Source organism: Arachis duranensis, chromosome 8 (assembly GCF_000817695.3).
Source record: "Arachis duranensis cultivar V14167 chromosome 8, aradu.V14167.gnm2.J7QH, whole genome shotgun sequence".
In the NCBI taxonomy this organism is placed as follows: domain Eukaryota; kingdom Viridiplantae; phylum Streptophyta; class Magnoliopsida; order Fabales; family Fabaceae; genus Arachis; species Arachis duranensis.
In genome coordinates, this window is record NC_029779.3 from 45,117,229 (window position 1) to 45,134,639 (window position 17,411).

Here is a 17,411-nt window from a genome sequence, read left to right on the forward strand (position 1 = left end):
TATATTTGTGGAAATATAGTTCCCATTTTCGTTAACTTCCCTGGTTAGTTTTCATGGCACAGAGAGAGCCAGAGAGGCTTCACCACAACACTTGTGGAGGACATGCATTCATGATAGTTGTGGACTTGTGCCTCCTGAAAGAGCCACACTAGATTTTAGAAAAAAAAAAAAAGAATAATTGTTGATTGAAACAAATAAAGTTACTTCAGGAATTTGATATTAAGATGAGATCAAGCTTGAATGAGGAGTAAAGTGATTGCTATCAAATTAAGACAGTAAAACATATATATAATAGAAGTTATAATTTTAATGGCCATTAATAATTCACTTTATAATCTTATCATTTTTGACACATGATATAACATGGAATATTTATTAGATAAAAAAATGGGATGCTAAACGAAATTAGATTAAAAAAAAGAACAATGGGTTGAAATATGATTTCTCTTTTTAATATTCACGTTGAAATATGCAGGAACTAGAGAAATAGTGGAACATTTTAGAAAGAAAAAAAAAACATAGTAATTTAATATAAGAAATTGTGGGGATAGAATAGAGAAGAAATTTTGGCAAGAAAAGATAGATAATGCAAATTTATGGCCCAAGTTTATCGCCCCACTCTGCTTGTAGTTCCTCTTTGCCTTTCCTACGAGATTATGGCACATCAACAACAACAACAAGAAGAAGAAGCACCGCCATCAGCTGCAACTGTTCGAAGAAGAATAGTAGTAGCAGTGTCCAAAGCAGAAGAATCGTGAGTTCTCCACTGATGAGCGGAGCACTCATCGGATTCCTAACGGCTTCGGCGGTTATGGCTTCTGTGGCAATGGCGGCAGTTGACGCGATTGGCGAACCGGCGGAGACTCTGTCGAACATACCGCAGACACTTTCCGGTGAGTGCGCGGCGGAGAAAGACTGCAAGAGAGGGAGGATACAGAGACCCAAGTCAAGGAAAGCGGAATCTTGCACAATTAAGTGCGTCACAACTTGCATTCGTGGTGGTGACGGTTCTCCGGGAGAAGGCCCTCTTAACGTTCGAAGGTATATCAGCAAATCAAATTTTTCCTTTCAACATTTCACCCAAAGGATAGCTAACATGTTAGACACGTATCATATTAAATAATTTTATCAAATTATTAAGTGAATTTAATTTTGATGTATTTTCAGATTTACACGAGCATGTAATTGCCTAATGCTATATCATAAAAAATAATTATTTTTTATATTGACGCATCTGAAAAAATGGATGTAATTAAACTTTTATTGTTTAACCAATTAGCATGTATTAACATGTTGAGTTGTTAACTTGCTATAATCAGGAATTAAGTTGGGTTGATTTAATGGTTAGCTTATTGGTTCATTTAATTAAGTGTCGGAATTTAAATCCCATCTTATGCATGTAGTAATCCATTAATCAGCGACAATTCTTAAATGGAGTTTTGATCCATGATAAATTAATCATTGACCTGTCAAATTGAAAAATATAGTGAAAAACAAAAAAAAATTCTATAATCAGGAATTATTGGTGTACTTGTTTTGGTATTGATCTAAAGATTTAGCAAAAAGTGATGAAATAGTTTCACTTGAATCTTGAGATTAATTTCTTAATTCTTTCCAACAAGAAAAATATAAAAGATAAAATGTTAAGATCTCTCTGTCTCTCTCTTTTTGAGCCAATATTGATTATAGTGGTTTAAATACTATTTGAAATTTGAATGTTTCAGGCCTCTGGTTGTTTTCAAGCAAGGTTTTCGAACTCGTCAATACTGGTAAATGAATTCAACTACTATCTATACATATGCTATGAATTGTGTCAACTAGTGCCAGCTAAACCACTAGGACCAATGGAATACAAAACTGAAGGTTTTGAGCAGTTTAAACTTTATTACTGACAATGTAACGCAAAAAGTTAGAGCCATCTTTATGTTCCAAAATTGAGAGGAGTTACAAGCTAAGTTTGATGATTGATCCTTGCTGACACATTAGCATAATGTTAAACAGAATTTGTCTTTCGGATGCTACAAAGCAATGATCAAACTTTAATAGATTATTTTCTTAGCAACTTAGATTTTCAAGAACCTGTATTGAAGTTAGAATGGTCTTTAAGCTTTTTTATTGCTTAAAACCGTTTCCAACGTTTTTAAATTAGTCCTTAAATTATTTATTTTCAATAATACCCTCATTCTTCTCTCATAATTTTATACCGATCCTCATCGTCTTTCTTTTTTATTTTGTTTTATCCCTAACCCTAACCATCACCACCACCAACTTGGGGGTTCTTGCTGCTTTGGTGGTGGGTTTGATTATTGATTTTGTTGTTATTATTGATGTTGTTATGGTGGTGGTAATGGTAGTATTGATTTTGGAGTAGTGTTAATGAGATTAAAAAGTAAAGTAAATTTTGGAAGAAAAATGATATTGAAAGGTTTCGAAAAAAATTACGGACTATTTTGAAGAAAAAAAAAAGTTAAAGATTCTCTTGATTGTAAATTCAAATATTAGTGACTAAAATAATACCGATTTACTCTTTAACTTTTAAAATTAATATCTTTACTTAGAACCTTACATAGACACTCCAATTATTCAACTAATTAGTTCATGTGTTTTCTTATGCAGTCTGGTGGAATGTTCGGACATTTGTAATTTGATAGGTGATGCCGATGATGGACCTTAAATTTCTATACTTTCTATATTATTCAAATTAATTTTCTTAAAGAAAACAGGCTGACCTCTAAAAATAGCTGAGTTTCTTAATCATCGTAATTATATTTACCTATTCATGTTAATGTATGAAAGAATAGTTATCAAAAGCTGGTATCTCTATAAGGACATCATGCCACCTTTTGTTTTTGGGGTAAGGGAGAAGAATAAAGAACAAAAAAAATTGGTACCTTTCAAATTCGTTGGCCAGTGTAGAGGTGTGTGTATAAACTCATCTGAGTTTGGTCTAAATATTTCCCCTCCTTGCTCTGTTGTTAGGGTAATTCTGACTTTTTCTCGTTGTAATTAAGTAATTATTGTTTGTTGACTCCTTTTTAATTGTAAAATTAGTATTTTCCTATGTGGCTTACTTAAAATATCACTAGTGTCTTTATGTGAGGATGTTTCTTTTATCTCATTTGAGTAACAAATAACAATTAGGAGGTAGGTTTCCATTACAATTTACAACTTTATATTCTAAATTTGGTCTAATTTGTTATGTTTGGAATTTTTTTTGGAAATGAGTTTTGTAGCAAACTGCATTGAGAGTTGTTTTGAGAGTTTATTATAAAGTCTTTATTTAGGATTTAGGGTTTAGGGTTTACGTAAAAATAATAGTTAAAGTATTATTGTATTAGCACATATTATATTTAGTCAAATATTTAATAATCTTTTTGTTATTATTTTAATATAAAAACATCTTTATGTGAATAATTACTTAATTTTAATAATCAAATATCCTAATTTATGCTAACGATAACCCCATTGATGGTGTCAGAGTTAGAAGATTTCGAATTGGATTAAGAATTTAAGATTGAAGGGATATATAACGTAGACAAGTAAATTACTATATTATTTAAGAATTTACTATCAATTGCAACTCCAATAAAATTACTCTTGTCACAAAGAACTATTGTGGTTAAGAATTTATTTTCAATTCCAAATATCCAATGAGATTGTTCTTGTTACAAAGGATATAGTTACAAATATTCTAATAATACTTTGGACAACTGAGACTCTAGGATACTATATAGTTACTATTTAAAATGATCTTTGAAATTATATTTATATCTTAATTTAATTGTTAAAGTTTTAATTTATTTAATTTGATCTTTTAATTTAATATTTGTGATTTATATTAGTCTCTTACATTATTTTTATCACAAAACGGTTAACGACGTGCTGATAATTATCTCGTTAGACTTTTTAACGGCCGTCTGAAATGATAATTGAATTGAAGCTTTTTTTTACCTTAATTTTCTCTTTACTAAATATTTAAAATTCTAATCTTAATTTCATTTAAAGATTTTAAAGGCTTTTTAAGGAGTAAATTACGAAATAAAATTTAAATTATTACATTAAATAACTGTTAGAAAATCTAATGTAATAACTGTCTGTCTTTATCAGTACATGTGTTCGATGACAAAAACAAGATCAAATATCAAGTTGCGGGAACCAAATTTAATAAATTGAAACTCTAAAATCTATTAAGATGAAAGTGTAATTTCAAAAACTAATTTGAATATTAATTTGTAATTTATAAGTACATGTTTGGGTATTTTCTTTTTCTTATTCAAGAAAAATCTATCTTGAAAATCAACTAAAATATTTGAAATAATAATTCAAAACTTATTATTATTATTATTATTATTATTATTATTATTAACCACGTAAAATAATTTTTATTATTAGAATATACAATTATAATATTTTCATAATGTCGACTGTTAGTATAATGACTAATTACAATCAATTTTCGAGTATATATAAACATGTGTGCGACAGATCATATGTAATGATAATTTACATGGTTGTTTTTTTTTTTCTCACTAATAATGAACATTGCTGGAAAATATGATGTATCTTATATATATATAAAAAAAAGATAGTAAGACGTTTAAGTTTTAACCTCTCGAAACTCGAATGTTAAGGACCTTATAACAAGTCAAATCCACAAAAATAAACAAAGAAAAGAGAGCAGAATGACATTCAACTGAAAAAGAGAGAGGAAACAAAACAAAACAGAACAGAATAGAACAACTCTAAATAAAAATAAAACAGGGTAGTACAAATGAAGGAAGAAGGGGTTCCTAATTTGTACTACATGTACTACAATGAACAACCCCAACACACATCCAACAAAGTACTACTATGGGAAAATTGCAATATTAAAATTTGAGTATGCTCATAATTCATTTTAAATTACCATTAAATTATGAAAAACTCTTTAAAATTAGTAATTTACTCATTTTTAATATTTTTTATTATTATTTGATTAGTATACATACTAATTTAATTTTAATAAATAAATTTTATTAATTTATGTATATAAATTTTAAAAAATATGAATATAAATTATATATTTTTTGTATATAAAATTTTTATAAATATAGATATAAATTATTATTGATCAAATACTAATAAAAATAATAATATTTACAGATTATACAGGATTGCTTTTAAATTATATTCGAAACAGATTTTTTCTTTAGTGGGATATTTCAAATATAACTTTACAAGATGAATGTTTATAGTGACAAACAATCTAATTGATAATAACTACGTATACACACATGTTAAAACAATTATTTGATCAATTTTTGGTTTTTCACATAGAGAAGCAACTCTCTTTGTTGTTGCTTCTTAGTTTAGTTTTGTCCACCAAGAGCGGTGGCGCAGTCTTTAATTGGGAACCAACAGCCTCGTACCTCCGCCGTGCCGCTGGCCTCGGAAGATTTTCCGGCACAATGGTTTCCAGCGAGCTGCCGTGCCAAGGCGGGCATGCCCTTTTTTCACTCCATTTGCTGCCGCTGCCGCTGCCAACCGAAGAAACTAAGGATGAGTTATGTGATGCCACTCTACTTTTCATGATCTCCTCAGCAAAAGCTTCATGATCCAATAAAGAATTATTGATGATCAATTCCAACCCTATTATTGTCACTCCCACCATAACATGTCTCTTCCAATTTCCTTCAATTTTCACCCTTTATATTATATTACAAGAAGGAAATTATATTATTATATATTTGTATGAATTGAAGTGTATAGTATACATATGAATATTAATATATTAATTAAAAACTTACAATGAAACTTGAGGTGGCTTTATGGGGATTAGAGAAGCATTTGGAGCTTGGTTTGAAGTTGGAATTGGAAGGTTGAGGAAACAACTCGTTCTCATATTTTATGAATTTGAAGATTCAAGATTCAATCAATTCCTTCCTTGCCTATATATGTACATATATAGTATACGAGGAAGATGAAATAAATATCTTATATCTTATAAATCGGTAAATAGAAAATTAAAAAAAAAAGAAAAAAAAGGTGCATGGATGTTAGTCAAATCATCACGGCAACTTTTGACGAAGAAGAAATATCTTTCGTATTTATTTTCCGAGAAAAATATTATAACAACTTATTTATTATTCATCAAATATTGAATGTAATTTTAATAAGATTCATACTGCTTTATTCAATATTAAATGATAAATTATATAAAAATAAATAAGGTGGTCACTTATATAATTATATAAAAAATATTTTTATATATGAATAATTAATTATGTGATGTATACACTAAAATTCAACCATTAAATAAATTAAATTTATATAAATAAATTAAATAATACATGTACACTAATAATTAATTTAATGATTAGTTTTTAAAATACATATACTATTTTTAGAAAACAATAATTAAAACATAAATAATATTTATTTTATTAAAAAATTAATTTAATATATCAAATTATTTAAGGATACTATCGTTTTTACTTATCAATGGATAAAATATACTTTTGTCTCTAATATTTGTAATTTTTTTAAAATATTTCTAACATTTAATTGTATTTAATTTTTCCGTAATATTTTTTGTTTATATCAAAATTATCTCTAAATATTAACTCCGTCTAAAATATTTGGGACAAAATTAAAAATGTTTAAAAATAATTTTAAAATAAATAAAAAATATTAAAAACAAAATTAAAAATATTAAAAATATTAAAAATAATGTAGGGCTGCGTTTGTTTATAGAGACAGGACACTGAGATAGGAACACAAAAACACAAAATCGTGTTTGGCAAATGAGATATGAACAGAAACAATGTGTCGAGAGACACTAAATTAGTGTATTTTGTGTCCATCCTGACAGGAAGAACACAGAGACACAACTTATTTTTTATTTTTTCTTTCATTATTTTTGTTAATTTTTTATAATTATATTTTTTATTATTATATTTTTCATCTCAAATTTTTCAAATGAAAAAGAATGAGAATAAATTGAATTTTTATAATTTATTCTAATTTATTGCCAAACAACATACAAGAACACAAAATTTTATGTTTCTGTTCATCTTGTCTTGTCCTGTCTTATTCTGTCCTGTTACAATCTAGGAGACTAGTCACTAGTGTAGTTTTTGACACATGGGTAGGAACGTTGTTGTTCTCCCAAATGCTTGCCGTGTTTGCACATTAGAAGAGGACAGAGAAGTCGCTACCTAAGGAGCCTTTCATTCTAACTTGTGTACTCAGCTTTCCATCAATCTTGGGTTGAGAAGTTGGACTTCTCTCTACATCCCTGATACACCAACTTCGTATATTTTGCATAACTTAATTAATTAATTTCATTTTGAAATGTTCAAATCTTAATGGATCCGATCCGTATAAGATGCCAAGAGATTATTAGGTATTTTTTGGTTTTGGAAAAAAATGTTTTATTTCATTTAATGTGCTTTCTGTTTTTAAATTTATATAATGAAAAAGTAAACAAAACAATATATTATAAAATCTTGAATACAAAATATACTATAAATAAAAGAAGTCGTGGTTAGAATTAATATTTGGGAGTCCCTCTTTTTTATGACCTATTAGAAAAAAAGACTATCTTTTTTTATAAGATTCTTATATTGTTTTTGTTGCTTCTATGCTTAAAAAAAAATTAAATTCTCCCAAGTCCTTCAAAGCAAAAATGGAATGAAATTGTGATATAAGTTTAATAATCTCAGAATCACTATTACAAATAACAAGAATATCATCAACATAAACTAAAACATACATAGTAAAAGTTTTAGTAAATCGTAAGAACAAAGAAGAATCTGATATGGTATTCTGAAAGCCAAATCGAGACAAAGTGGTAGCCAATTTAGTGAACCAGGCTCGAGGGGCCTGTTTTAAACCATAAATTGACTTATGAAGTTTACAAACCTGATTTGGGGAGCCTTGGAAAAAAGAGGGAGGTTGCTGCATGTAAACAGTTTCTTGAAGTTCACCATTAAGAAAGGCATTGTTGAAATCGAATTGTTGAATTGGCCAAAATTAATAAATTGCAAGTGTTAAAATGATACAAATAGTTGCTGACTTGATGACAGAGCTAAAAACTTGATCATAGTCAATTCCTTCTTGTTGATGAAAGCCTTTGGCCACTAGTCGTGCTTTATATTTAAGAATTGTTCCATCGGGATGTCGTTTGATAGCAAAGACCCAATGGCAACCTATCACTGTGCTATTTTTTGGTGATTCAACCATTGTCCAACTTTAATTTCGATGCAGAACAGCCAACTCCTCCTCCATGGCTTTGGTCCAATGTGGTGTTGTAAGAGCAAGTTTAGTATTGGGGGCTGGGGGTATTTCATTGAGAAGATCAAAAGAAATTTTCATTGTGGATTGTAAAGCTTTAGGCTTTAGGGACCCAGTCTTTGAGCGTGTGACCATAGGATGAACATTGGTGGTGTTGAAATTGACAACGGGCGGAAGTGAAATTTCAATGTTCCTTATGGAGATAGAATTTGGGATTGGGGAATTAGCTATTTTATCTGAGGAGAAGGTTGGAGGGCCAGTGCTAAGAATTGGTGTGGTAGATGTGTGAGTGATAAGTGAAGGAGAAACTAAATTAGGTGTAGAATCGGTAGTGATAGTCAATATAGGAACCGGCAATATAGAAGTGACAGTAGAATTTCTGGCTGGCATGTTGTACTGTTCTAAAAACATAGAACTATATGAAAAAATCGTTTCATCAAAAAGTACATGACGAGTAATAAATACCTTACCTTGAGAGTTCATACACTTGTAGCCCTTGTGATGTGGGGCATATCCCATAAAGACACACAAATTAGATTTAAATTGAAATTTAGTAGAGTTATAAGGTGTAAGTAGAGGATAGCATCCACATCCAAACACTTTAAAAAAACTGTAATCTGGTACCTGTTTATGTAAAAGTTCAAATGGTGATTTATTTGATGTCATAGTGGAAGGTAATCTATTTATAATGAATGCAATAGCTAAAAATGCATCATCCCAGTGTTTAAGAGGCATGGATACAGTAGCTAATAATGAAAGGCTTACTTCGACTAAATGTTTATGTTTTCTCTCAACTCTACCATTTTGTTGATGAGTATAGGGACATGAAAATCGATGTATGATGCCATTTGTTGCTAAAAAGGATTTAAAGGAATGAGATATATACTCTTAACCATGATCAGATTGTAATTGTTTAATTCTTAAACCAATAATATTTTTCATCTGATTTTTGTATTGCTGAAAAGCAGCGAACACTTGTGACTTTGAGAATATTAAGTAGATGCAAAGATATCTTGTGCATGCATCTAGAAATGAAACATAGTATGAGAAACCATGATGAGAAATGATTGATGAGTGTCCCCAAACATCAGTGTAGACCATTTCTAATGGATGATTAAATTGAAAATTGTCAGTGTTAAAAGGTAGTGCGTGCATTTTGGACATACAACAAGACTTGCATAGAGATGAATGATTAATATCATTTTTATTCATACGAATCGAAGAAAGATTACAAGAATTAAGTACTGAAGATACAATTTTAGGGGCACAATGACCCATGGCAGTTAAAGAATCAGCAATTTTTCTAATTTTCTTGAGATACTCACTAGCTGAACTTCCTCCTTTCTTGATGTTTTTTAATTCTGTCCTCAATTGCTTGATTTTGATTTTCGAAAATTTTGCAAAGTGCTCTTGAATTCTTTCCCACATCTGATAAGCAAATTTGCAACCAATCATTTTTGTTTTAAAAGATTCATCCATGGATTGAAAAAGCCACGTAGTGAGAAGATTATCACGTTGTTTCCATTCCTTGTAACTCTTTGAAACTGTGTTGGATGCACGATTTGCTTCAGAATCAAACATGGAGGGGACCAATTCTTTCTGGAGGTGATCTTCAAGATCATTGGCTCCTATTGTGAATAAAGCAAGTTGTTCCCAAGTAAAAAAGCTTGCTTCATCAAGCTTGTCACCGATCGGCATGAACTTCTGAGAATTATTTGTGAGAAGAGGAAGATTGTTAGTCATAGTTAGGGTTTTGGAAGATGTGATTTCTGGTGAATTTACTTCTGAATCGAACTCTTGCTCTGATACCATGTTAGGTACCAGAGATCAAGAGTGAAGAAGATGCAAATTGAAGATGAACGTCGCAAAGGAGATTTTGCAATTAACAATAAAATTGGTATTGTGTGTATTATCATTCAATGGAATAGAAGAAGTTTTATATTATACATGAAATGGGCCACATAAACCCTATATATAGAACTCAATCCTTCCTGGCCAATAACTAATTGATAACAGAATTGATAGCTAAAACAGAGTTTTAACACAATAAATCTTGATTTTTTTGCTTAGTCAAGTTATCTCGGTAAAACTATTGTTTCTACACTTAATAGAGACAGACGGAGTGAAATAAATTGATTTGTCCCAAAATTTTTGCACTCACCAAAAATAGGAAAAGGAATCTGGTATGTAGGGTCTTTCAATACACATTTAATTCGATGCCAAATTTAAAAACTTGCTATCACATTCATGAGCATTCAAATTTTTGGAAATACCTAGGCGTTGTACTAAATGTCAAATTTTAAATTTTAATATGTCAGATTTTAAATTTAAAATGTGGTATGCAAGATCATTATTCAATACATATTTAATTCGATGTCAAATTTAGAAATTTGCTATCACATTCATGAACATTCAGTATTTGAAAATACCTGGACATTACGCTAAATGGCAAATTTAAATTTTAATCAGATTTTAAATGTAAAAATTTAGAAACCTGCAAGAAAAAAAACGATGGAAATTGCATGATACTATAAGCTTACTTTATTAGCTATTAAAACCGCTTCATTTTAAAGAAGGAAGTAGTCACCACAACTATTATAGTCTCTGAATCTAACAAGTTCGTGTAAGAACTCCATAGTACTATGTCTTATTAAGCTTCCTTAAATTTTTTTTTTCTCTTCATTAAAGATATGTCAAATTTTGTCACCATTTAGTGACACTTTGATCGTTTCTTATGTTGTCATAATTTAAAAAACACTTGTTATTCTTTGCCAAATAATGAATAACTTTTTTATCTTTAAAAAAAATTATTAGTTAACAATGCTATTAATAATAAAAAAATATAACAATAATATAAACATATCTTACTCTGCTATAAAAATATAAAATATGCTTTAGCAACTTTGGTCTAATCAATTTTTTTTATATTATAGATTTGACTTAATAATAATAATAATAATAATAATTTGTACTGACGAATAATATAATTGTCAGCTAATAATAACAAAATAACAATAATACTATTAATGAATAGTATAATTTATGAACATTGCGACTTTTTTTTTACTTTAATCTCAAATATAAATTTAACTCACATCTATAATAAAAAAATTATTCTATTATAAAATATAAAATTACTTTTAACATCTTTATTTTGATGAGTTTGACTAACTCATAAATTTAATTTATTGAATCTGCATTCATGCATGAGATAGTTTGAACTCAATGATAGTTCAAGAAATTAGATCTATATATTAGAGAATAAAACTTAATGAATATAGACCAATTCAACATGTTGGCTCATAAGTTGATTTATATATATATTATTTATTTGAGCTAATATATGTTATTTTCATTATATTTGAGTCATTTTGTAAGTTTAAACCAATTTATAAATTTTTTTATAAGCAAAATTTAAAAATAACAAGGAATGTTTTTAGGACTTTTCACGAAAACATGAATTAACTATTAAGATCAATCAATTTAGTATATAAAAAAAACACTCTTCACTCATAAATAAAGAGATTCTATTTTCTCATTAATTAACTCTTTAAAAAGAATTATAATAATTTTATTATTATATAAACACATGTTATATTTATCACAATTACTTTCAAAAACATACAAATTTTCAATATAATTTAGTAAAATCACATTTTTCTTCATTCTTATCCTAACTACAGGGCTACATTTTTTTCATATGATATGAGCAGATTTTGAGTTATAAATACTCTAAAGATTTTTTTTGCTTTATTTTTTTTATTAATTTCACAATTATTTTACCATAAGCATACAAACAAAACGAATGAGTGAATACAAACTCTTCGAAGCATCCTTTAGTGTTTTACATATTGCATTTTATCTATTACTATTGATAGCATTTCAATTTAGGGCGTCGGATAAGAATAGACAAACATATATATTACCCTTAGATTAATTCCATTAGATAGGGCGACGACATTTACAACATATACAAAATATTATCTTTTAAATTCTCAATGGAAAAGTATTGAGTATTAAGAGTCAATGTGTTGCCAATTTTTGACAACTCAATTAATAATTAATAATTTTAAATTATTTTAATAAATTTAAATTTTAAAAAATGACATTAATAAGAAATTTGAATAATAAAGATTGTGTTGAGTAACCATCCATAAGGTCACTGTGATCAGCGTCCATCTTCCTTCTAGACCTACGATCGCAACTTATCCCTCTTCAGGTGCTGTCGTTATTGTGGTACTTGTGTCATCACCGTATCACCAAAAACACCTTCATTAATAGACACATCCAATACAAAAAAAACATCTCCATAACCGCAAAAGACACAAATGCATCTAAAAAAGACACCTCCAAAAAAGACATAGTCGTCAGAAGACACAACAATAGAGAGGAAAGAACCTGCACAACGCGTCTTGGAGAAGGTGCTAGTTGCGACTATGCCGATATATTGGTGCGCGGCACAGTGTTGGACCACTTTAAATGGTTCACGGGGTGGCTAATGTTGTCTTCAACAGAGAGGAGTCACGATTGATGGCTTCGTCATCTTCCTTGCATGGTGACTCGGGTTGTCGCCAGCGTCTTGTAGCGGATGGATGATCAGGGTCGAGGCTACCAGTGCGGTTGTGCAAAGGTTGACAGCACGCAGACAGTGACAGATCTAGAAAATTTTGATAGTGGGGGCAGTATATATATAATATAATAATATTTTTTATAAAAAAATTATATGTACATAAAAATTTAGCTATCAAATTATTTATTATGTATTTATGTATAAATACATATGTTATTTAACTCATTTTTAATATATATTTTATATTTTAATGTATATTCTTAGAAATAGTTATTACTAATTTAAATAATAATATATAATTTAAAATTCTATTTTTTTAAGTTTCATATTTTAGAAAGATTGAATAATCTTTTTTTTAACAATACAATTGAAATATCTTTTTTCTACATATATCACTAAATGATCATTTAAAAATTTACATTCCATACAATTAGGTCTTAATGATATTCATAGTTTAGAAAGTTCTTTCAATTAATGCAGTTGTCATAAAAAAAACTAAAATCTAACTTTAAAAGAAAAAATATTAATGGATAAATAATATTTTTTCAAGTTGATTTCTAAAACAGAATACTAATCTTATTTAAATTTGAGATTTGATCATTATAACATATATAATATGAAATTCTTAAATTGAATATCAAGTTTCAAAAGTTGAGTAAAATATTATTATGGGATCAAAATCAATAATATAATGAAGATAAATAAATATTATTATCATATATTACTCAAAAAAATTTTAAATTGTACTGGGGGCGCTTGCCCCCACACCCTTACACCTAGAACCGTCCCTACGCATAGGGCTCTCTTCGTTGATGGTTCTGGTTGTCTTCTCCGGCGACTTGTCGTGGGGGGACGCTCGTCGGAACCGGTAGGAGACTGTGGTGTGGCTATATAAGATTTGTAGGCATTGAGAGTAAGATGAGAGAGGAGACGGAGAGAGAGGAGGGGGGGAGAGGGGGTGCAACGCAAATTAGGATTAAGTTGAGATGATTTTTGTATGTTAATGAATTTTGGGCCCATTCCGAAAAGAATTGGTAGAAGTTGGTAATTTTTATATTGGTTAGAGAGTCCGATAAGAGTTAGTAGAAGTTGGTAAATTTTATATTGGTTAGAAATTGATTCTCAATACATTTATAATGTATGTTTATTCCTGTTAAATAGATTTAATTATTATCATTAATTAACTCTTTAAAAAGAGCTATAACTATTTTCATGAATGTATCTTCAACCCCAATCAATCATTGATTAAAAAAAGTTCATCACCAATCTTTTACTCACTCAGTTTAATTAACACATTTCAATCAAAGATGTATTTATTCATTAGAAAGATTTTTTATTATTTCCTGCTCATCAATTATAAGTTTCAACAAATATATTGCATTAAGAAAAATGTAAAATTATTTTTTTTATCCATAGCTAAATTTATTTTAGTAGTTTATAGTTGATCTCTTAACATGTCTTTTCATTGATTTTTTATGTGGCTCACCGTCAATTTCAGGTTTATGAAAAAGGAGCACTTTCATCTGATGCTGAGGAGGAGCATGTGATAAGAATATCTTTGTATCAGAGCCGCCGGTGAAAAGAAGATCCAACAACCAAGATTGCTTTTTTATTTGATTAAAGCTCACCCGAATCCAGTCGTCACTCTTTGTTCTTACCCACAATTTGATCGTCCATCCAAACCTAAGCTTCTCCTCCTTTAATCTGAGAACACCGGTGCGAAAAAGATCACAAATCTCAGGGACGAGTGGGCAGGAGTGAGGAATAGTCTTGATCCAGGTCCTGACAGTTGCGTTCGTGGGGATTCCTGATGGCGTGCTCGGCATGCTAGGAAAAATTGCTCCTAGCGCCAGTTTTCATTATGGTGGTAAAGAAGAAGAGATTCGATCTGTAACAAATGAAGAGTATATACCTATTTTGGTTCTCAAAGAAATTCAGACTGGACACTTTAATCCCCAACTAAAATTAATTATTCAATTGGTTCCTAACAATTAATTCCGTCAGTCACTTAGGTCCTTTACTCCGTTAACTCTAATGGAGGACAAAATAGTCCCTGACAACTCTAACAGGGGACAAAATGGTCCCTGACAACTCTAACAAGGGACAAAATGATCCCTGACCCCTTTATTCGAAAACGACACGGTTCTTCCCCAATTTTTATCATATCTTGCATAACCCTAACATTCATACTCTCCTTCTTCACCTTCACATTCTTCTTTTCCATCTTTTCTTCCTCCTCTTTAGCTCCAAGATTAAGCCATGGTGTAATTGTCACACGTGTCGCACCTACCTCAACATGTCATGGACCACACAATCTTTGTGACTGGTACATCCACCTCCTCTGCACTTCACCCACCAAAAGCATCCACTTCCACGTCTTCGATAACATCACCTCCAACCCCAACACGTCCACAACATCCTCAAGACCAAGTTCCACAACTACTCCAAGGGCACGCCTTTCTCCACTCTCTGAAAAGCAATATAGATTGTTGGACATTAGAACATCATGAGAAGATTCTCCTTTGACATCATATGCAAATCCTCATTTGAAATAGACACCGAGTGCTTCATTCCTTCTTTTCCAAAGTCCAAGTTGGCAGACAGTTTTGACCTCGCATCCAAGCTATCAGTACAACGAGTAATGTCACCGTTGCCACTCATATGAAAACTGAAGTGATTCCTAAATATTGGTTCGGAGAAGAAGCTGAAGGAAGCGATCGGAGTGGTGGACAATGTGGTCATGGAGATGATAGGACAGAGGAGGAGGGAGATGGCAACGACGACGACGGGTCTTAACAAACCAAACTTGCTGTCTAAATTCAGAGGATCCATCGAAAACGATAACTAGTTGAGAGATATAGGTATTAGTTTCTGAGTATGAATTTTTTGAGAACAAGTTGAAAATTTTTTCTTGTGAACATTAAATTTATAGAGTGTGTATTGTGTAGTTTGAAGTTATAGTGTTAGACTGCTAGTGTTATGCGAGATATAATGAAAATTAGGAGAGAACATTGTCGTTTACGAACAAAGGAGATCAGAGACCATTTTGTCTCCTGTTAGAGTTGTCAGGGACTATTTTGTCCTCTGTTGGAGTTAACGGAGTAAAGGATTTAAGTGACTGACGGAATTAATTGTTAGGGACCAATCGAGTAATTAATTTTAGTTGGGAACTAAAGTGTCAAATTTAAAATTCTTTGAAGACCAAAATTGGTATATACTCAAAAATAAATAACAAGAAAAAAAAAAGAACTCATTTTTAAAAACATTAAATATTAGGTAGTATTTTAATAAAATTAAACATATAATACGTATTTAAATCTACACTGTTAGATCTAATAATAAAATGATCTAACCGCTCAAATTAAAAATAACATTGAAGAACTAAGGTTAGTCCCAAATATCATTGGGACCAACAAATCAGCCACTTATCTCTTCCATCTTTCAAAAGACCACCAATTTAACGTGGTTAGAATGGTAAGTACTTGAAAGTCTCGTAATCTCTCTCTTACAGAAAAGATAACATTAACTCAATCCGCTTTAGCTTTAATTTGTATGGAAAAAATGATAGCTCTGAAAGAAAACCCCACCTTCCGAGTTGAGACAAACTTTGCTTGCCAAAAAATAAGGAGGCTTAGGTTTTAGACCTGAACAGGTGATGACAATACTAATATGATGAGGTTGACTTTCATAATAAAAAAGCGCTGAGTAGGGTGAAGGTCTTGCCAAGTAAATATGATTATGGGCATGATATTATAACCGCATTGCAGAGATGCCAAGTGAGGACATCATTCTATTTTTTTCCCCATCTATTAAGCTCTCTAAAACAGGAGTGGGTGCAAACTTTGGTTGGTTGGTTAGCCATTACCAATGGGTAGTTCTCTATTAAGTCTAACTTTTCTTTGATTCTAGTTGAATCAGCACATTTTCAAGGAGGATAGATCTCTAGAAGAAAATAACATTCACAAGTTTATTGTCCATCTGGCTAAAAACTACTTCCTGACTTTGATAGAAGTATCACAGGTCAGAAAAACAAAGCAGGAAATTTTATGAAAATATAGATCCGTTGGTTATCTTCTAACTATTCGTAGATCAAACTATATTCTGATAGCTTTATCAATAAAGATGATAGCGCAGTGTGCAGTGAAATTTTAAGAGATTGAAGGAAGATTCCTGAATTGCTATAGTTCAAAGTTAAGGAAGTTGATCTAAACGGTGACTTTAACAGAATTATGGGGGTATTCTTTTGGGATCCGGATTTAACCCTAAGTTTAAGCATCTTCAAAATAACATTGTAAGTTAACTCGATGGTAACAATAAAGCTTTATTCATAAAATACTATTGAGCTACATTCGACAAGAGTGATGACTATTAAAGACGGTGTAGTAGACTGAACAGTTTGGATCTTTATCACGAATTCAGAAAAACTAACACTTTTGGAGATAGATTGGCGATTCATGGTCTTGGTTTGCAATTTGGATATCATAGCTTTCACAATTTATCTTCATACTTAAGCTATTGGTACAACGTTTGTTAGAGTAGTTTTAATGTAATTTTCTTTTAGTTTTTT

The 17,411-nt window shown here is 30.3% G+C and overlaps 2 protein-coding genes across 2 annotated transcripts; one reads left to right on the top strand and one right to left on the bottom strand.

The window, feature by feature from the left end:
* Positions 1 to 485: 485 nt before the first annotated feature.
* LOC107463325 (uncharacterized) lies at positions 486 to 3,113 on the top strand. The gene is made up of 3 exons (XM_016082114.3): positions 486 to 1,041; positions 1,725 to 1,769; positions 2,617 to 3,113. The coding sequence occupies exons 1-3, from the start codon at positions 587 to 589 to the stop codon at positions 2,672 to 2,674; spliced, it is 558 nt and encodes a 185-aa protein (XP_015937600.1). The 5' UTR covers positions 486 to 586; the 3' UTR covers positions 2,675 to 3,113.
* Positions 3,114 to 5,153: 2,040 nt separating this feature from the next.
* On the bottom strand, positions 5,154 to 5,925 carry LOC107463326 (protein CHLOROPLAST VESICULATION). The gene is made up of 2 exons (XM_016082116.3): positions 5,787 to 5,925; positions 5,154 to 5,684 (listed from the first exon to the last, which is right to left on the bottom strand). Exons 1-2 carry the CDS (start codon positions 5,879 to 5,881, stop codon positions 5,309 to 5,311), a joined length of 471 nt encoding a protein of 156 aa, XP_015937602.1. The 5' UTR covers positions 5,882 to 5,925; the 3' UTR covers positions 5,154 to 5,308.
* Positions 5,926 to 17,411: the final 11,486 nt, after the last annotated feature.